Source organism: Panulirus ornatus, chromosome 10 (genome assembly GCF_036320965.1).
Source record: "Panulirus ornatus isolate Po-2019 chromosome 10, ASM3632096v1, whole genome shotgun sequence".
In the NCBI taxonomy this organism is placed as follows: Eukaryota; Metazoa; Arthropoda; class Malacostraca; order Decapoda; family Palinuridae; genus Panulirus; species Panulirus ornatus.
Window position 1 is genome coordinate 47,329,825 of NC_092233.1, and position 22,867 is coordinate 47,352,691.

The 22,867-nt window shown below is 40.6% G+C and overlaps 1 protein-coding gene across 1 annotated transcript in view; it reads right to left on the bottom strand.

The window, feature by feature from the left end:
* Positions 1-22,867, bottom strand: part of LOC139750933 (kinesin heavy chain-like) — a 442,650-nt gene that overhangs the window by 409,643 nt on the left and 10,140 nt on the right. The window contains exon 2 of the mRNA XM_071665845.1: positions 15,305-15,392. Within this exon, the coding sequence (XP_071521946.1) occupies positions 15,305-15,392 (88 nt within the window). The remainder of the gene's footprint in view (positions 1-15,304; positions 15,393-22,867) is intronic.

Below are 22,867 nucleotides of genomic sequence, written 5' to 3' on the forward strand. Positions count from 1 at the left end.
CAATCTGTTGTGGATGAGAGGGTGTGGGAAGTCAGTCAGTTGTAGTTCGCTGATGATACAGCGCTGGTGGCCGATTCTAAATGTGAATAAGAGCAAGGTTATTAGATTCAGTAGGGTAGAGGGACAAGTCAACTGGGAGATAAGTTTGAATGGAGAAAAACTGGAGGAAGTGAAGTGTTTTAGATATGTGGGAGTGGATTTAACAGAGGATGGAACCATGGAAGTGGAAGCGAGTCACAGGGTGGGGGAGGGGGCTAAGGTCCTGGGAGCATTGAAGAATGTGTGGATGGTGAGAACGTTATCTTGGAGAGCAAAAATGGGTATGTTTGAAGGAATAGTGGTTCCAACAATGTTATATGGTTGCGAGGTGTGGGTTATAGATAGGGTTTAGCAGAAGAGGGTGGATGTCTTGAAAATGAAATGTTTAAGAACAATGTGTGGTGCGAGGAGGTTTGTTGGGCAAATATTGAAAGGGTAAGAGAGATGTGTGTTAATAAAAAGTGTGGCTAAGAGAGCAGGAGAGGGTGTGTTGAAATGGTCTGGTCACATGGACAGAATAAGTGAGGAAAGATTGACAAAGAGGATATATGTATCAGAGATGGAGGGGACACGGAGAAGTGGGAGACCAAATTGGAGGTGGAAGGATGGAGTGAAAAACACTGTTAGCGGTTGGGGCCTGAACATACAGGAAGGTCAAAGGCGGGGAAGGAATAGAGTGAATTGGAAGGATGTGGTATACCGGGGTGGATGTGCTGTATATGTGTGTATGTGTATATATATATATATATATATATATATATATATATATATATATATATATATATATATATATATATATATATATGTGATGTCTCCATGGTTGTTTAATTTGTTTATGGATGGGGTTGTTAGGGAGGTAAATGCAAGAGTCTTGGAAAGAGGGGCAAGTATGAAGTCTGTTGGGGATGAGAGAGCTTGGGAAGTGAGTCAGTTGTTGTTCGCTGATGATACAGCGCTGGTGGCGGATTCATGTGAGAAACTGCAGAAGCTGGTGACGGAGTTTGGTAAAGTGTGTGGAAGAAGAAAAATAAGAGTAAATGTGAATAAGAGCAAGGTTATTAGGTACAGTAGGGTTGAGGGTCAAGTCAATTGGGAGGTGAGTTTGAATGGAGAAAAACTGGAGGAAGTGAAGTGTTTTAGATATCTGGGAGTGGATCTGTCAGCGGATGGAACCATGGAAGCGGAAGTGGATCATAGGGTGGGGGAGGGGGTGAAAATTTTGGGAGCCTTGAAAAATGTGTGGAAGTCGAGAACATTATCTCGGAAAGCAAAAATGGGTATGTTTGAAGGAATAGTGGTTCCAACAATGTTGTATGGTTGCGAGGTGTGGGCTATGGATAGAGTTGTGCGCAGGAGGATGGATGTGCTGGAAATGAGATGTTTGAGGACAATGTGTGGTGTGAGGTGGTTTGATCGAGTAAGTAACGTAAGGGTAAGAGAGATGTGTGGAAATAAAAAGAGCGTGGTTGAGAGAGCAGAAGAGGGTGTTTTGAAATGGTTTGGTCACATGGAGAGAATGAGTGAGGAAAGATTGACCAAGAGGATATATGTGTCGGAGGTGGAGGGAACGAGGAGAAGAGGGAGACCAAATTGGAGGTGGAAAGATGGAGTGAAAAGGATTTTGTGTGATCGGGGCCTGAACATGCAGGAGGGTGAAAGGAGGGCAAGGAATAGAGTGAATTGGAGCGATGTGGTATACAGGGGTTGACGTGCTGTCAGTGGATTGAATCAAGGCATGTGAAGCGTCCGGGGTAAACCATGGAAAGCTGTGTAGGTATGTATATTTGCGTGTGTGGACGTGTGTATGTACATGTGTATGGGGGGGGTTGGGCCATTTCTTTCGTCTGTTTCCTTGCGCTACCTCGCAACCGCGGAAGACAGCGACGAGGTATAAAAAAAAAAATATATATGTCTATGTATATGTATGTATACATTGAAATGAATTGGTATGTGCATGTGTGGGAGTTTATGTACATACATGTGTATGTGGGTGAGTTTGGGCCATTCTTTCGTCTGTTTCCTTGAGCTACCTCACTAATGGAGGCTAAGTAAAATAAATATAATAAATAAATAACAACACTGATATGACAATGCATGTACAACAGTGATGAGACACTGTATCAAAGTATTCAGTACAGCATATTAATGATGTATATCAACATCACATCAATGTTATATACCAATTAGTCAAATCATGGTTGCATGGGTTGTGCAGAGGAGGGTGGATGTGTTGGAAATGAAATGTGTGAGGGCAGTATGTGGTGCGAGGTGGTTTGATCAAGGAAATAAAGGAAAGGGTAAGAGAGATGTATGATAATAAAAAGATTGTGGTTGTGAGAGCAGAAGAGGATGTTGAAATAGTTTGGACAAATGGACAGAATGAGGGAGGAAAGGTTAACACAGAGGATATATGTGTCAGAGGTGGAAGAAAAAAGGAAAAGCGGGAGACCAAACTGGAGGTGGAAGGATGGAGTGAAAAAGATTTTGAGCAATCGGGGCCTGAACATAGAGGAGGGTGAAAGTCGCGTACAGATTAGAGTGAAATGGAACAATGTGGTATACTGGGGTCAACATGCTATCAATGGACTGAACTAGGACATGTGAAATGTCTGGGGTAAAACATGGAAAGTTTTGTGGGGCCAATACGTGGATAGGGAGCTGTGGTTTCGGTGCATTAAACATAACATCTATAGAATAAGTGTGAGTAGATGTGGCCATTTTTCATCTATTCCCTGGTGCTACCTCGCTGACAGGGGGTGGCAATGCCGTTTCCTGTGTGGTGTGGTGTCAGGAATGGATGAAGGCAAACAAGTATGAATATGTACATGTGTATATGAGTACGTGAGTATGTAATGCATATTTTTTCTATTATTATACTTTGTCGCTGTTTCCCACGTTAGCGAAGTAGCACAAGGAATCAGACAAGAGAATGGCCCAACCCATCCACATACATATGTATATACATATATGTCCACACACGCACATATACATACCTATACATTTCAACGTATGCGCATATATACATACACAGACATATAAACAGAGGATATATATGTCAGAGGAGGAGGAAAAAAGGAGTAGCGGGAGATACACATGCATAATTCATACTTGCTGCTTTTATTCATTTCCATCGCCACCCAACCACACATGAAATGACAACTCCCTTCCCCCGCATGTGCGCGAGGTAGCACTAGGAAACGACAACAAAAGCCATATTCATTCACAAAGTCTCTAGCTGTCATGTATAATGCACCGAAACCACAGCTCCCTTTCCACATCCAGGCCCCACAAAACTTTCCATTGTTTACCCAAGACGCTTCACATGCCCTGGTTCAATCCACTGACAGCTCATCAACCCCGGTATACCACATCATTCCAATTCACTCTATTCCTTGCATACCTTTCACCTTCCAGCATGTTCAGGCCCCGATTGCTCAAAATCTTTTTCACTCCATCCTTACACCTCCAATTTGGTCTCCCACTTCTCCTCGTTCCCTCTACCTCTGACACATATATCCTCTTTGACATTCTTTCCTCACTCATTCTCTTCATGTGATCAAACAATTTCAATACACTCTCTTCTGCTCTCTCAACCACACTCTTTTCATTACCACACATCTCTCTTACCCTTTCATTACTTAATCAAACCACCTCACATCACATAGTGTCCTCAAACATCTCATTTGCAACACATCCACCCTCCTCCACACAGCTCTATCTATAGCCCACGCCTCGCAATCATACAGCATTGTTGGGAGCACTATTCCTTCAAACATACCCATTTTTGTTTTCCGAGACAATGTCTCGCCTTCCTTACATTTTTCAACTCTCCCAGAACTTTCGCCCCCTCCCCCACCCTGTGGCTCACTTCCTCTTCCATTCCATCTGCCGCCAAATCCACTCCCAGATATCTAAACCACTTCACTTCCTCCAGTTTTTCTCCATTCAAACTTCCCTCCCAATTGACTTGTCCCTCAACCCTACTGTACCTAATAACCTTCCTCTTAGTCACATTTACTTGCAGCTTTCTTCTTTCACACACTCTACCAAACTCAGTCACCAGCTTCTGCAGTTTCTCACCCGAATCAGCCACCAGCACTGTATCAACAGCGAACAACAACCGACTCACTTCCCAAGCTCTCTCATCCACAACAGACTTCATACTTGCCCCTCTTTCCAAAACTCTTGCATTCACCTCCCTAACAACCCCATCCATAAACAAATTAAACAACCATGCAGACATCATGCATCCCTGCCACAAACCAACATCCACTGAGAATCAATCACTTTCCTCTCTTCCTACTCATACACATGCCTTACATCCTCGATAAAAACTTTTCACTGCTTCCAGCAACTTGCCTCCCACACCATATCCTGTTAATAACTTCTGCAGAGCATCTCTATCAACTCTATCATATGCCTTCTCCTAATCCATAAATGCTACATACAAATCCATTTGCTTTTCTAAGTATTTATCACATACATTCTTCAAAGCAAGCACCTGATCCACACATCCTTAACCATTTCTGAAATCACACTGCTCTTCCCCAATCTGATGCTCCGTACATGCTTTCACCCTCTCAATCAATACCCTCCCATATAATTTACCAGGAATACTCAACAAACTTATACCTCTGTAATTTGAGCACTCACCTTTATCCCTTTTGCTTTTGTACAATGGCACTATGCATGCATTCCACCAATCCTCAGGCACTTCACCATGAGCCATACAATACATTGAATATCCTCACCAACAAGTCAACACAGTCACCCCCTTTTTTGATAAATTCCACTGCAATATCATCCAAACCCATTGCCTTGCTGGCTTGAATCTTCCGCAAAGCTTTCACTACCACTACTCTGTTTACCAAATCATTCTCCCTGACCCTCTCACTTCGCACACCACCTCGACCAAAACACCCTATATCTGACACTCTACCATCCAAGACATTTAACAAACCTTCAAAATACTCACTCCATCTCCTTCTCACATCACCACTACTTGTTATTATCTCCCCATTAGCTCCCTTCACCGATGTTCCCATTTGTTCTCTTGTCTTTTGTACTTTATTTACCTCCTTTCAAAACATCTTTATTCTTTTTTATTCATATCATACTTTGTCGCTGTCTCCCATGTTAGTGAGATAGCACAAGAAAACTGACGAAAGAATGGCCCAACCCACCCACATACACATGTATATACATACATGTCCACACACGTACATATACATACCTATACATTTCAACATATACATATATATACATTTTTTTCCATACTATTCGCCATTTCCTTCGTTAGTGAGGTAGCGTTAAAAACAGAGGACTGGGCCTTTGAGGGAATATCCTCACCTGGCCCCTTCTCTGTTCCTTCTTTTGTCAAATTAAAAAAAAAACAAGGGGAGAATTTCCAGCCCACCACTCCCTTCCCTTTTAGTCCCCTTCTACGACATCCAAGGAATACGTGGGGAGTATTCTTTCTCCCCATCCCCTGGGATAATACATATACATACACAGACATATACATATGTGCATATGTACATAATTCATACTTGCTGCCTTTATTCATTCCCATTGCCACCCCACCACACATGAAATGACAACCCCCTCACCCTGCATGTGCGCGAGGTAGCGCTAGGAAGAGACAACAAAGACAACATTCGTTTACACTCAGTCTCTAGCTGTCATATGTAATGCACCAAAACCACAGCTCCCTTTCCACATCCACATCTTTATCTTTCTTTTCTTTCTTTCATACTATTCGCCATTTCCCGCATTAGCAAGGTAGCGTTAAGAACAGAGGACTGGGCCTTTGAGGGAATATCCTCACCTGGCCCCCTTCTCTGTTCCTTCTTTTGAGAAAAAAAAAAAAAAAAAAAAAAAAAAAGAGAGGGGAGGATTTCCAGCCACCCACTTCCTCCGCTTTTAGTCGCCTTCTACGACACGCAGGGAATACATGGGAAGTATTCTTTCTCCCCATCCCCAGGGATAAACATCTTTATATTCATCTTAAAATTTAATGATACTCTCACACCCCAACTCTCATTTACCCTCTTTTTCACCTCTTGCACCCTTCTCTTAACCTCCTGCCTCTTTCTCTTATACATCTCCCAGTCATCTGTACTATTTCCCTGCAAAAATCATCCAAATGCCTCTCTCATCTCTTTCACTAATAATCTTACTTCTTCATCCCACCACTCACTACCCTTTCTAATCTCCCCGCCTCCACACTTCTCATGCCACAAGAATCTTTTGCACAAGCCATCAATGCTTCCCTAAATACATCGCATTCCTCCTCACTCCACTCACGTCATTTGCTCTCACCTTTGTCCATTCTGCACTCTAGTCTCTCCTGGTACTTCCTCACACAAGTCTCCTTCCCAAGCTCACTTACTTTCACCACTCTATTCACCCCAACATTCTCTCTTCTTTTCTGAAAACCTCTACAAATCTTCAGCTTTGCCTCCACAAGATAATGATCAGACATCCTTCCAGTTGCACCTCTCAGCACATTAACATCCAAAAGTCTCTCTTTCACGTACCTATCAATTAACACGTAACCCAACAGCGCTCTCTGGCCATCTCTCCTACTTACATATGTATACCTATGTATATATCTCTTTTTAAACCAGGTATTCCTAATCATCAGTCCTTTTCAGCACACAAATCTACAAGCTCTTCACCATTTCCATTTACAACATGGAACACCCCATGAACACCAATTATTCCCTCAACTGCCACATTACTCATCTTTGCATTCAAATCAACCATCACTATAACCCAGTCTTGTGCATCAAAACTGCTAACACACTCACTCAGCTGCTCCAAAACACTTGCCTCTCATGATCTTTCTTCTCATGCCCAGGTGCATATGCACCAATAATCACCCATCTCTCTCCATCAACTTTCAGTTTTAACTTCATCAATCTAGAGTTTACTTTCTTACACTCTATCACATACTCCCACAACTCCTGTTTCAGAAGTAGTGGTACTCCTTCCTTTGCTCGTCCTCTCACCAACCTGACTTTACTCCCAAAACATTCCCAAACCACTCTTCTCCTATACCCTCGAGCTTTATTTCATTCAGAGCCAAAACATCCAGGTTCCTTTCCTCAAACATACTACCTATCTCTTCTTTTTTTTCTCATCTTGGTTAGATCCACACAAATCTAGACACCCCAATATGAGCCTTCAAGGAGGATGAGCACTCCCCGCGTGACTCCTGTTTCCCCTTTTAGAAAGTTAAAGTACAAGGAGAGGAGGGTCTCTAGCCCCCCAGCTTCTGTCCCCTTTAGTCGCCTTCCACAACATGCAGGGGAATGCATGGGAAGTATTCTTTCTCCCCTATCCTCAGGGTAATGCATATACATCCATATATATGTGTATCCCTGGGGACAGGGGAGAAAGAATACTTCCCACGTATTCCCTGCGTGTCATAGAAGGCGACTAAAAGGGAAGGGAGCAGGGGGCTGGAAATCCTCCCCTCTTGTTTGTTTGTTTTTTTTTCCCCAAAAGAAGGAACAGAGAAGGGGGCCAGGTGAGGATATTCCTTCCAAGGCCCAGTCCTCTATTCTTAACGCTACCTTGCTACCACGGGAAATGGCGAATAGTATGAAAAAAAAAAAATATGTGTATGCATATGTATGTGTAGGAGCATGTATTCATCTATTCTATTATTTATCATATTTAATTGCTATTTCCTTGTCACTGAGGTAGCACCAGGAAACAGACAAGGAATGGCCCATCAACTCATATACACATATATGTAAATAAACGTCCATACATGCACATATATATACATATACCAATCAACTTAAACATACATATATATCCCTATGAGTCCACGGGGAAAATGAAACACGATAAGTTCCCAAGCGCACTTTCGTGTGATAATCACATCATCGGGGAGACACAAGAAAGAAATATAACAGTCAGTTGATATACATCAAAGAGACGAAGTTAGGACACCATTTGGTAAACATGCGATTGTTCAAGACAGACAAGCGTTCATAAACTTATTTTACAAATTCTATCAATGATAAAGTTATCTAATTTGTATAGACCATCACTAATATTAAGATTATAATTCTTTGTGTATTTCATAACAGAAGATGCAATGATATTTCTTGTGGTAATAGAGTTACACTTAATAACCGAGATGCATTACTCCAGTCAATACAATGATCATAGTTTTTAATGTGATTAAACAGGGCATTTGAGTCTTGTCCCGTTCTTATACTATATTCATGTTGCTTAAGTCCAACAGAAAGATCCTTACCACAATTTCTAATGGCACTTTATAGATGCATTCAGGAGAATTTTCTGGTGAATTCCTGATTATGGTATTCTTTATAGTATTATTGTTCCTGAAGGTAACATTTACATTAAAGGATTTAAGCAACATGGGAAGTAAAGGAAAATCATTATTAATAGGGAGAACTAAAAGATTCTTGGTGTCAATGGGAGGTTTGGGCTCAACTCTATAAAATGATTTCTTTGCTAACTTAAGGGATTTATCAATGAAAGATCTAGGGTCCTTCAACTTAGATGCAATAGAATATATCTTCTCAAACTCATCATTAATAAACTCTGGACTGCAAATACGTAATGCCCTAAGGAACATAGATTGAAATGTCATGAGTAATAATGGGTATATGAGCATAGGTTTTCTGTATACGCTAAACTTAAACTTGTTTCCTTGCCTATGAATCATGCAATCTAAAAATGGTAACATACCATTATTTTCATTTTCTACAGTAAATTTGATGGAAGATACTAAACTGTTAAGTAAAGTGAAAATTTTTGTAAATTTTCATTTGTTGAACAAACACAAAGAACATCACCTACATACCTAAACCGAATTGCATTAGAAGATAAGATATCCTTTAGTAATTTTGTTTCAAAAAATTCCATATAAAGATTACTTAGTACAGGTGAAAGAGTGTTACCCATTGCCATACCAAATTTTTTAGCATAATAATCTCCATTAAATTGAAATACACAGTCTTCTATACACAATTTTATCAGTTCAATGAACACAGACTCTGAAAAAGGTAAATGATATCAAACAAATATTCTAAAAGGTCATCAACTGGAACTATGATCATGGTATTGACTGGAGTAATGCCATCTCAGTTATTAAATCTAACTCTACCACCACAAGAATATCACTGAATCTTTTATCATTAAATACACAGAATTATAATTACACGTGATGGTCTATACAAATTAGATAACTTTATCAATGATAGAATTTGTAAAATGATAAGCTTATGAATGCTCGTTGTCTGTCTTGGACAATCGCATGTTTACCAAATGGCATTCTAACTTCATCTCTTCGATGTATATCAGCTGACTGTTATATTTCTCTCTTGTGTCTCCCATGATGATGTGATTACTACACCTAAGAGCACTTGGGAACTTTATCATGTTTCATTTTCCCCATGGACTCATAGGAATATCTTTATCACGCGCAAAATTGCAAGCATCTCCATACACATACATATACATATAAACACAAGTACATATTCATACTTGCTTGCCTTCATCCATTCCTGTCGTTACCACTCCACACATGAAATAGGGTCGCTACCCCCACTTCAGTGAGGTAGTGTATGTATTTGTGTGTGTATATCACTGGATGGGTTTTTCTTCATCTGTTTCCTAGAACTTCCTCAATAAGAGGGGAAATGGCTATCAAGTATAATCATAAAAAGAGGAAAATTGTGACATTATATAAAAATCAACATGGAAATGCAAATACATTATCATTTTTTATGATCATACTTTGTTGCTGTCTCCCACGTTCGCAAGTAGCGCAAGGAAACAGACGAAAGAATGGCCCAAACCACCCACATACACATGGATATACATACATGTCCACACACAGCACATATACATACCTATATTTCTCAATGTATACATATATATACACACACAGACATATACATATACACACAAATGCATCATTCATGCTGTCGGCCCTTATTCATGACGTCGCCACCCCGCCATGCATGAAATGACAACACCCTCCCCCCGCATATGCAGGAGGTAGCGCTAGGAAAAGACAACAAAGGCCACATTCGTTCACACTCAGTCTCTAGCTGTCATGTATAATGCACCGAAACCACAGCTCCCTTTCCACATACAGGCCCCACAAAACTTTCCATGGTTTACCCCAGACACTTCACATGCCCTGGTTCAATCCATTGACAGCACGTCGACCCCGGTATACCACATCCTTCCAATTCACTCTATTCCTTGCAAGCCTTTCACCCCCCTGCATGTTCAAGCCCCAATCACTCAAAATCTTTTTCAATCCACCTTTCCACCTTCTGGTCTCCCACTTCTCCTCGTTCCCTCCACCTCTGACACATATATCCTCTTCATCAATCTTTCCTCACTCATTCTCTCCATGTGACCAAACCATTTCAAAACACCCTCTTCTGCTCTTTCAACCACACTCTTTTTATTAACACACATCTCTCTTACCCTTTCATTACTTACTCGATCAAACCATCTCATACCACATAGTGTCCTCAAACATCTCATTTCCAGCACATCCACCTTTCTCCGCACAACTCTATCTATAGCCCATGCCTCACAACCATACAACATTGTTGGAACCGCTATTCCTTCAAAGACCCATTTTGCTTTCCAAGATAATGTTCTCGACTTCCACATATTTTTCAACGCTCCTAGAACTTTCGCCCCCTACCCCACCATATTATTGACTTCTGCTTCCATGGTTCCATCCACTGCCAAATCCACTCCTTGATATCTAAAACACTTCACTTCCTCCAGTTTTTCTCCATTCAAATTTACCTCCCAACTGAATTGTCCATCAACCCTACTGTACCTAATAACCTTGCTTTTATTCACATTTACTCTCAGCTTTCTTCTTTCACACACTTTACCCAACTCAGTCACCAGCTTCTGCAGTTTCTCACACAAATCAGCCACAAGCACTGTATCAACAGTGAAAAACAACTGACTCACTTCCCAAGCTCTCTCATCCACAACAGACTGCATACTTGCCCCTCTTTCCAAAACTCTTGCATTCACCTCCCTAACAACCCCATCCACAAACAAATTAAACAACCACGGAGACATCACGCACCCCTGCCACAAACCAACATTTACCGACAACCAATCACTTTCCTCTTCCTACACGTACACATGCCTTGCATCTCTATCAACTCAATCATATGCCTTCTCCAGATCCATAAATGCTACATACAAATCCATTTGCTTTTCTAAATATTTCTCATACATTTTTCAAAGCAAACACCTGATCCACATATACTCTACCACTTCTGAAACCACACCGCTCTTCCCCAATCTGATGCTCTGTACATGACTTCACCCTCTCAATCAATACCCTCCCATATAATTTCCCAGGAATACTCAATAAACTTATACTTCTGTAATTTGAGCACTCACTCTTATCCCCTTTGCCTTTATACAATGGCACTATGCAAGCATTCTGCCAGTCCTCAGACACCTCCCCATGAGTCATACATACATTAAATAACCTTACCAACCAGTCAACACTTATCAATTCCACTGCAATACCATCCAAACCCGCTGCCTTTTAGCTTTCATCTTCCGCAAAGCTTTTACTACCTCTTCTCTCTGTTTACCAAATCATTTTCCCTAACCCTCTCACTTTGCACACCACCTCGACCAAAATACCCTATATCTGCCACTCTATCATCAAACACATTCAACAAAACTTCTCTCATCACCACTCCTTCTCATCACCACTATTGTTATCACCTCCCCATGAGCCCCCTTCACTGATGTTCCCATTTGTTCCCTTGTCTTACGCACTTTATTTAACTCCTTCCAAAACATCTTTTTATTCTCCCTAAAATTTAATGATACTCTCTCACCCCAACTTTCATTTGCCCTCTTTTTTGCCTCTTGCACCTTTCTCTTGACCTCCTGCCTCTTTCTTTTATACATCTCCCACTCATTTGCATTATTTCCCTACAAAAATCGTCCAAATGCCTCTCTCTTCTCTTTCACTAATAATCTTACTTCTTCATCCCACCACTCACTACCCTTTCTAGTCTGCCAACCTCCTACGCTTCTCCTGCCACAGGCATCTTTTGCACAAGCCATCACTGCTTCCCTAAATACATCCCACTCCTCCCCAACTCCCCTTACCTCCTTTTTTCTCACCTTTTTCCATTCTGTACTCAGTCTCTCCTGGTACTTCCTCAAATAAGTCTCCTTCCCAAGTTCACTTACTCTCACCACTCTCTTCACCCCAACATTCTCTTCTTTTATGAAAACCTCTACGACTCTTCACCTTCGCCTCCACAGATAATGATCAGACATCCCACCAGTTGCACCTCTCAGCACATTAACATCCAAAAGTCTCTCTTTCATGCGCCTATTAGTTAACACAATCCAATAACGCTCTCTGGCCATCTCTCCTACTTACATATGTATACTTATGTATATCTCTCTTTTTAAACCAGGTATTCCCAATTGCCAGTCCTTTTTCAGCACATAAATCTACAAGCTTTTCAACATTTCAATTTACAACACTGAACACCCCATGTACACCAATTATTCCCTCAACTGCCACATTACTCACCTTTGCATTCAAATCACCCATCACTATAAACTGGTCTCGTGCATCAAAACTACTGACATACACATTCAGCTGCTCCCAAAACACTTGCCTCTCTTGATCTTTCTTCTCACGCCCAGGTGCATATGCACCAATAATCATCCATCTCTCTGCATCCACTTTCAGTTTTACCTATATCACTCTACAAATGCAAATATATATCACAGAAAAAAATTATGCCCACATATGGCATATTCAAAATTTTCTAAAAATTCAAGGTGATGCTTTTGAAAAGTAAACTCTGATACTCCTATATAAAAGATATGAAAAGGGCAAATATAGACTTTAACAAGAAAACTGAAGCCAACTTTCCTGCTAGCAACAGGATATACTCCAGTGTTATACTAGGCAGTAACAAGGATTTCTTTTTTCTTATTTATTTATTCATTTTATTTTGCTTTGTCGCTGTCTCCCGCATTAGCAAGGTAGCGCAAGGAAACAGACGAAAGAATGGCCCAACCCACCCACATACACATGTATATACATACACGTCCACACATGCAAATATACATACCTATACATCTCAATGTATACATATATATATACACACACAGACATATACATATATAAAAATGTACATAATGCATACTGTCTGACTTTATTCATTCCCATCGCCACCCCGCCACACATGGAATAACAACCCCCTCCCCCCTCATGTGTGCGAGGTAGTGCTAGGAAAAGACAACAAAGGGCACATTCATTCACACTCAGTCTCTAGCTGTCATGTAATAATGCACCGAAACCACAGCTCCCTTTCCACATCCAGGCCCCACACAACTTTCCATGGTTTACCCCAGATGCTTCACATGCCCCGATTCAATCCATTGACAGCACATCGAACCTGGTACACCACATCCTTCCAATTCACTCTATTCTTTGCACGCCTTTCACCCTCCTGCATGTTCAGGTCACGATCACTCAAAATCTTTTTCACTCCATCTTTCCACCTCCAATTTGGTCTCCCACTTCTCCTCATTCCCTCCACCTCTGACACATATATCCTCTTGGCCAATCTTTCCTCACTCATTCTCTCCATGTGACCAAACCATTTCAAAACACACTCTTCTGTTCTCTCAACCACACTCTTTTTATTACCACACATCTCTCTTACCCTTACATTACTTACTCGATCAAACCACCTCACACCACATATTGTCCTCAAACATCTCATTTCCAGCACATCCACCCTCCTGCGCACAACTCTATCCATAGCCCATGCCTCGCAACCATACAACATTGTTGGAACCACTATTCCTTCAAACATACCCATTTTTGCTTTCGGAGATAATGTTCTCGACTTCCACACATTCTTCAAGGCTCCCAGAATTTTCGCCCCCTCCCCCACCCTATGATTCACTTCTGCTTCCATGGTTCCATCCTCTCCCAGATCCACTCCCAGATATCTAAAACACTTCACTTCCTCCAGTTTTTCTCCATTCAAACTTACCTCCCAACTGACTTGACCCTCAACCCTACTGTACCTAATAACCTTGCTCTTATTCACATTTACTCTCAACTTTCTTCTTTCACACACCTTACCAAACGCAGTCACCAGCTTCTGCAGTTTCTCACATGAATCAGCCACCAGCGCTGTATCATCAGCAAACAACAACCGACTCACTTCCCGAGCTCTCTCATCCACAACAGACTGCATACTTGCCCCTCTTTCCAAAACTCTTGTATTCTCCTCCCTAATAACCCTATCCATAAACAAATTAAACAACCATGGAGACATCACGCACCCCTGCCGCAAACCTACATTCACTGAGAACCAATCACTTTCCTCTCTTCCTACATGCACACATGCCTTACATCCTCGATAAAGACTTTTTTCTTAAGTTGGTATACTATACAGTATCAAGGATTTTTTTTTCAAGTTGGAAGCTCCAGTCACAGAAAAAAGTCCACATCAAAGCCAGGCCTTAGTGGAAATACAGAGAGGATTATGAAAGGAATTTTGGAGGAATTGAAAAAGCTGTCTTTTAAAATATGTCAGGTCATAGTTATTGGGAAAGACATGAAAAGGCAGAGAGTTCCACAGCTTCAAGTTGTTGGGAAGAAACAGTTATCAAAACAGTCCATCTTTGAGTTGCTAAGGGCCACACAATAATCATGTGAAACAACAATTTGTCTAGAACTGAGTACTGCGTGGTCTAGCTTGTGGTGGGGGCACACAAGCAGCCAGCTCTCGGGAGCAAAAACCAAAGTAATACCTATAGAAGGAAATTGAACCAAAACTGAAATACAAGGAACGATGGTGGGATGAAAGCCCTTAGCTTAGCCTGTTTATGCTCAGAAAAGTGTTTCTTGGGGGAAAAAAAAAAAAAAAAAAAAAAAAAAGGGTAAATAGATCAATAACAGATCTCTGAAACATACTAATAAATGCAAGGTATGCATCTTTCACATTAGGTTTCCCAACATAAAGTACAGCCTTTTGAATGTCAAAAAAGATTCTATCTTGAACCTTTGCTAACTACATAAGATTGACAACATACAATTAGTCAACTTACCATTAAATCATTTTCAACCCTTCCATTATTTTACAAGTCTCCATTCAGTGAAAAGGCTTATGTCATAACTAAAAGAATTAAACTATTACTGCAACAATAAAGGAGTGATCCTTACCTTTAACAATATCTCTGGCAGCAGTGTTGTAGACTTTTTCTTGAGTTACATTTGGCTTTAAGATGTTGTCAAACTGATACACTTTGCCCTGTGGAAAACAAAGTCTATCAGAAAAGCTTTCTGACAGAGCAGCTTCTTTTTTGACCGAGAAGATTCAAACAAAACTGTACAGGTAATCCATCTAAAAGGAAAGGGAAAAGAGCATATGGTGACTGACATCAAGAGAATTGCAGGTTTTGAAATTTGAAAAACTTTCTTTCCAAAGGGGTGTCTTGCAAGCATGAGGTATATTCTCAAGGATACTCTCTGGAAATAATCGAGTTAAGACATTCCAAGTCTCTGTATTTCTGGTAAGGAAACACTTTCATTCTCCACCTGTCCAGTCCTCCAGGCTACTTACAAATCAATATTCAGAGGTCATGGACATCAAATAAAAGGCAGTGGCAGTTTGTACATGGGGAAAAAAGGGGTGGGGAGATAGACTGGGAAGGGGAAAGACAACACAGAAAAAAATGCTAGCAAAACAACTTGGACTGAAAAGGAGTCTGAAAACCTAAATTTCTGTCCTCTGTTCTATGTGCTACAAGCATAACATCATACTCATATGTAGCTGAAGGATTTGGAGGAAACTTTTACCCAAGACAAACCAAAAAAATTACCTTCACTGATAAATCATGAACATAACTATTATCTGTTTCTCCTGAAAGAAAAAATACAGATTCACAAAGCACAGATGCACAACATCTAAGCTTAAGCCCTTCCTGACAAAGATGGGATACAAACACAAAAGGCCCCTATGTGCTGATTTTCTCCAACAAATGGTTTCTAAGAAATGCTAGAGTAAAGGTCAACTTCATATTGTGAGCTCTAGCATGAAGAACCATTAACCCCCTGTATCTTCCACACAAGAGGCAACCATCACACAAATATGGGCATAATGTTTCCTATCTCTATTTGGGTGGTTGCAGAGTTGAGAGGCTATGATAATTTTTCACCACAATCATCATCTAGCCACGGCAGACAAATTTTCATGAGCTTTCTTGGGAGAAAAGCTGAGTGACTTTTTTGGTAGAGTTTAGGGACCATGCATCTGTGACCATGAATTACTGATTTTGTGGATACTGACTCTTTCAACTTTGAAAGTTGACCAAAACGAGGCAGGGGAAGGTGCTTCTTGCAAAAATGGATGCAATGTTGCCATAACCCACATGACTTTCACAACAATATCTGACTAGAAATAGCTGGTAGTTTTACAAACTTTTAAATTTTGCAGCCTATGAAAAAATTATCAATGAATTGCACTAATTGCAACACAAAAGTAATTAGTCAATTTTTCGATGCAGATAAAATAAATAACATACACAGAGGTAAGTCAATTAAAATATCATACACAGAGGTAAGTCACTTAATACTCAGGCCTTATCCTGCAATGCACTGAGCACTGTGCTGACACACCTGCAATACTGAAACATTATCAGAGTGATAGCAGTGGATGAAATGTACTGCTGATGTAATTTTCTACAGTCATATGAATATCTCCAAAATTATTTTAATCAACGCATTTTTCATAAAATTTTAAAAATTTTGAGATTCACAAAGTTGGAAAAAAAAAGCTAAGTGAGATGGTAAGGGGATTCATCCATACGGCAATAATCTTTGCTTAGAAGTATTTCACGACTTCAGGGAAAACTAAAAATATTCCCTCTATACTAGCTGGAGAAGTTAAAAGTCTCAAAAATAATGAAGCAAATTGGCCATGTCTCTCAAGACTTAATGACACAAAGGGGTTAATTCTGCATTCATATCTGGTGAAGTCTTCAAGGCTATTCCACCCCAACAGCCCAGACCAGGCCCAGGCTGTTAGGTTGAGTCATTGTGACCAAACTAGCGGAAGCTGCAGCCCACAAACCCACATATCTGCCACAGCCTCGCTGGTCTGGTACACTTTGTAAATACTTGTCCAGGGGACTTGAACTTTTCCACTGTGCATCCTATACTGTTTCTGATGACACCAGACAAGGTGCTGAAATGTTTTGAGTGCAAAATGTCCCCTCTTTTAGTGCACATCACACCTTTTGATATCAAAGGTGGTATTCCACCATCTTCCATGCCTGTTGTGCCAGTAGGAGTTACTTTCCTTTTCCAAGTGCAAATGGTGATATTACCTCTCCCACCTGCACTCCTGGGAGTACAGCCTCAGATTTCAGCCATTCAAAGTTGTTACTTTCTTCACACATTAATATGGGCTATGAAAGATTTCAGAACAATTTCTAATTCAGCCCTTTCACATACCACATATCTTGTCAGGTGATGTTAGAATAAAGTGATACTTAATTCATGAAAGACTGAGCACCTTGAATAATATCATCAATTTTCAATTTCAGCTCTTTATTTCATAAAAAAAATAGGGAATGGTATCCTAGTTCTATCAATAGGTACCTCTGTACAATGTTACTAGATGTATTGGGTGTCAGAATTACTTCATACATTATATATACAATGCATACAACAGAACATATATAGCTTTACATATAAATAATATGTACACTACATAAAGGGGCTATATAAAGTTTCAAGAAAGAAAATTCCTTCAGAGCAACGTTCAAGAAAGAAGAAAATTCCTTCAGAGCAACAACATATATAAAATATGTGGGTAATGTAGGGAGTGACAGAAGGTCTCCAACTGGGTAGTAGGGACTAGTGGTCCAACAGACATCAAGGACACGTATATCATTAGTGTTTTTTCTTTTTGTTGCGAATGTCAGCAAAGATCAAGCCTACCATATTAAAGGTTGTCATCAAACAGAAGTCTTGCATATGAGCTAAGCATGTAACTTAGCAACTATCCTAGATCCTGTGGCTATAACGAAAAAAAAAAATTTCAAAGGAAAACACAGAACTAAACTGTCAGCTATACAATGTCTAAACATCAGAGAGTTCCCACTTGGGTTGTACTGGAGACACAACTGGTCACCTCAATGTGAAATACTAGAAAGGTTTATCCTGAACAGGAACCAGTAAATCAATACCAAAACCCAGATATAGGGATCCTTCATGGGTACTCTTCTACAAGTACTACTTGCCTTATTCTTCATCGTGAAAAAGGCTGGAGAAGAACTCCAAACGTAAGGATTCAGTTACATGAGACAACCAATTCCTCAAGGAGAGGCAGAGAGGCCTTCTAGACTGAATGATTCTATTCTGAGCAGAAGGATGAATGCTATATGAATAGTCATGTCAGGCATTCTCCAAACTCCAATTCCTCAAGGAGAGGCAGAGAGGCCTTCTAGACTGAAGGATTCTGTTCTGAGCAGAAGGATGAATGCTATATGAATAGTCATGTCAGGCTTTCTCCAAACTTCAGCTTGAGAAAGGATTTGGGAAAATTCATGCGTAAATTCCAGAAACCAGCTCTCTGAGGTTGGGATCCTATGAAAAGCTGCGATGGTCTACAAAAGCATAAAGTATAAACCAAGGTGAGGCAAAGCTTATGTTGTCTCTGGTACCAAGGTTGAACATCCCACTTTATGGTTTCCAACATTATTAAACCCTGAAAACAAACTACTTTTAGAAGAACTATTCCCAAAAGATATATTGGGGGAAAAATATAAATATGGTTCCTATTCAAGTAAAAAATGTCTGTTGCAATTAACTGGGTCTGGTGGAAAAGAGATACACCTAGTGTGCAACTCCTAAGGAAAGAATCCACTTGAAAGCCTCCTTTGCAATGCAGATTTCTGCTGGTGTAGTCTTTCCTCAATAAAGCATCTATCTTGGAAGTGAATACTCCTTGGAAAAAACTGCAACATGGCTGGAAGAGGGCCTTTTATACAAACCATGAGAAACAGTATTTTAAAAGAGCTTTTGTTCGTTAAAGAAAAAAAAAACAAAGTAATTCATTCATGGAGATGAGAAAAGTGACCAAACCAACAGCTCCCTTTGTAGATAAGAATACTTGCATCACTATCCAAGGGCCCAAGGAACACAATCCTCCAAATAATAAAATCCCCATCCTTGATTTTAAGTGTCCATCCAATCCATTTGAAAAGTTGCTAAAGGTCTCCGAAGCACATGTTTTGGGAGGTTCACTACACTAATCCATTTGAAGTGTCCATATAAACCACTAGAGAAGTTGCTAAAGGTCTCCAAAGTATAGGTTTCTGGAGGTTCACTATGTTAGTCCATTTGAATTGTCCACCTAAACCACTAGAGAAGTTGCCAAGGATCTTCAAAGCATAGGTTTTGCAAGTTCAATACATTAGTCCACCAAACTAAGAATTCAAGAAGTATCTATCATGGGTTTAAATAACCACCTACAATGCCTTTACATGTCAGTGTCTAGTTTTCCATTTTTTCCCTCACTAATAGTCCATTTGTATGAAACTTGAGCTTGGACTTTTTTTTGTAAGCAAGTTACAGATGTACCACAATCCTGTGATAAGTTTTATCTCCCCATATTTACATATATAGCCCAGTTTTGGTGAACCGACTTCTGTAAGCAGCTCAGAACATAACATGTTTTTACATTCAATCCACAGACATATTACATATAGTCGGTAGCCATTTAACTCATGCACTGTTTAACTCTTGCGTTTTAGTCATCATATTACTGATTTATCCCTGGGGATAGGGGAGAAAGAATACTTCCCATGCATTCCTCATGTGTCGTAGAAGGCGACTAAAGGGGATGGAAGTGGGAGGCCAGAAACCCTCCCCTCCTTGTATTTTAACTTTCTAAAAGGGGAAACACAAGAAGTCACGCGGGGAGAGCTCATTCTCCTCGAAAGCTCAGATTGGGGTGTCTAAATGTGTGTGGATGTAACCAAGATGAGAAAAAAGGAGATATAGGTAGTATGCTTGAGTAAAGGAACCTGGATGTTTTGGCTCTGAGTGAAACGAAGCTCAAGGGTAAAGGGGAAGAGTGGTTTGGGAATGTCTTGGGAGTAAAGTCAGGGGTTAGTGAGAGAACAAGAGCAAGGGAAGGAGTAGCACTACTCCTGAAACAGGAGTGGTGGGAGTATGTGATAGAGTGTAAGAAAGTAAATTCTAGATTGCTATGGGTGAAATTGAAAGTTGATGGAGAGAAATGGGTGGGTACCTCATGCCCAGGTACATATGCACCTGGGCATGAGAAGAAAGATCATGAAAGGCAAGTGTTTTGGGAGCAGTTGAATGAGTGTGTTAGTGGTCTTGATGCACAAAACCAGGTTATAGTGATGGGTGATTTGAATGCAAAGGTGAGTATTGTGGCAGTTGAGAGCATAATTGGTATACATGGGGTGTTCAGTGTTGTAAATGGAAATGGTGAAGAGCTTGTAGATTTATGTGCTGAAAAAGGACTGGTGATTGGGAATACCTGGTTTAAAAAGCGAGATATACATAAGTATACGTATGTAAGTAGGAGAGATGGCCAGAGAGCATTATTGGAATACGTGTTAATTGATAGGCACACGAAAGAGAGACTTTTGGATGTTAATGTGCTGAGAGGTGCAACTGGAGGGATGTCTAATCATTATCTTGTGGAGGCAAAGGTGAAGATTTGTAGGGATTTTCAGAAAAGAAGAGAGAATGTTAGGGTGAAGAGAGTGGTGAGAGTAAGTGAGCTTGGGAAGGAGACTTGTGTGAGGAAGTACCAGGAGAGACTGAGTACAGAATGGAAAAAGGTAAGAACAAAGGAGGTAAGGGGAGTGGGGGAGGAATGGGATGTATTTAGGGAAGCAGTGATGGCTTGCACAAAAGATGCTTGTGGCATGAGAAGCGTGGGAGGTGGGTTGATTAGAAAGGGAAGTGAGTGGTGGGATGAAGAAGTAAGATTATTAGTGAAAGAGAAGAGAGAGGCATTTGGACGATTTTTGCAGGGAAAAAATGCAAATGAGTGGGAGATGTATAAAAGAAAGAGGCAAGAGGTCTTGATCAAGAGAAAGGTGCAAGAGATGAAAAAGACGGCAAAGGAGAGTTGGGGTGAGAGAGTATCATTAAATTTAAGGGAGAATAAAAAGATGTTTTGGAAGGAGGTAAAGTGCGTAAGACAAGGGAGCAAATGGGAACTTCAGTGAAGGGGGCTCATGGGGAGGTGATAACAAGTAGTGGTGATGTGAGAAGGAGATGGGTGAGTATTTTGAAGGTTTGTTGAATGTGTTTGATGATAGAGTGGCAGATATAGGGTGTTTTGGTCGAGGTGGTGTGCAAAGTGAGAGGGTTAGGGAAGATGATTTGGTAAACAGAGAAGAGGTAGTAAAAGCTTTGCGGAAGATGAAAGCCAGCAAGGCAGCAGGTTTGGATGGTATTGCAGTGGAATTTATTAAAAAAGGGGTGACTGTATTGTTGACTGGTTGGTAAGGTTATTTAATGTATGTATGATTCATGGTGAGGTGCCTGAGGATTGGCGGAATGCTTGCATAGTGCCATTGTATAAAGGCAAAGGGGATAAGAGTGAGTGCTCAAATTACAGATGTATAAGTTTGTTGAGTATTCCTGGTAAATTATATGGGAGGGTATTGATTGAGAGGGTGAAGGCATGTACAGAGCATCAGATTGGGGAAGAGCAGTGTGGTTTCAGAAGTGGTAGAGGATGTGTGGATCAGGTGTTTGCTTTGAAGAATGTATGTGAGAAATACTTAGAAAAGCAAATGGATTTGTATGTAGCATTAATGGATCTGGAGAAGGCATATGATAGAGTTGATAGAGATGCTCTGTGGAAGGTATTAAGAATATATGGTGTGGGAGGCAAGTTGTCAGAAGCAGTGAAAAGTTTTTATCGAGGATGTAAGGCATGTGTACGTAGAGGAAGAGAGGAGAGTGATTGGTTCTCAGTGAATGAAGGTTTGCAGCAGGGGTGTGTGATGTCTCCATGGTTGTTTAATTTGTTTATGGATGGGGTTGTTAGGGAGGTGAATGTAAGAGTTTTGGAAAGAGGGGCAAGTATGCAGTCCGTTGTGGATGAGAGAGCTTGGGAAGTGAGTCAGTTGTTGTTCGCTGATGATACAGCGCTGGTGGCTGATTCATGTGAGAAACTGCAGAAGCTGGTGACTGAGTTTGGTAAAGTGTGTGAAAGAAGAAAGCTAAGAGTAAATGTGAATAAGAGCAAGGTTATTAGGTACAGTAGGGTTGAGGGTCAAGTCAATTGGAGGTAAGTTTGAATGGAGAAAAACTGGAGGAAGTAAAGTGTTTTACATATCTGGGAGTAGATCTGGCAGCGGATGGAACCATGGAAGCGGAAGTGAATCATAGGGTGGGGGAGGAGGCGAAAATTCTGGGAGACTTGAAGAATGTTTGGAAGTGGAGAACATTATCTCAGAAAGCAAAAATGGGTATGTTTGAAGGAATAGTAGTTCCAACAATGTTGTATGGCTGCGAGGCGTGGGCTATGGATAGAGATGTGGGCAGGAGGGTGGATGTGCTGGAAATGAGATGTTTGAGGACAATATGTGGTGTGAGGTGGTTTGATCGAGTAAGTAATGTAAGGGTAAGAGAGATGTGTGGAAATAAAAAGAGTGTGGTTGAGAAAGCAGAAGAGGGTGTTTTGAAATGGTTTGGTTACATGGAGAGAATGAGTGAGGAAAG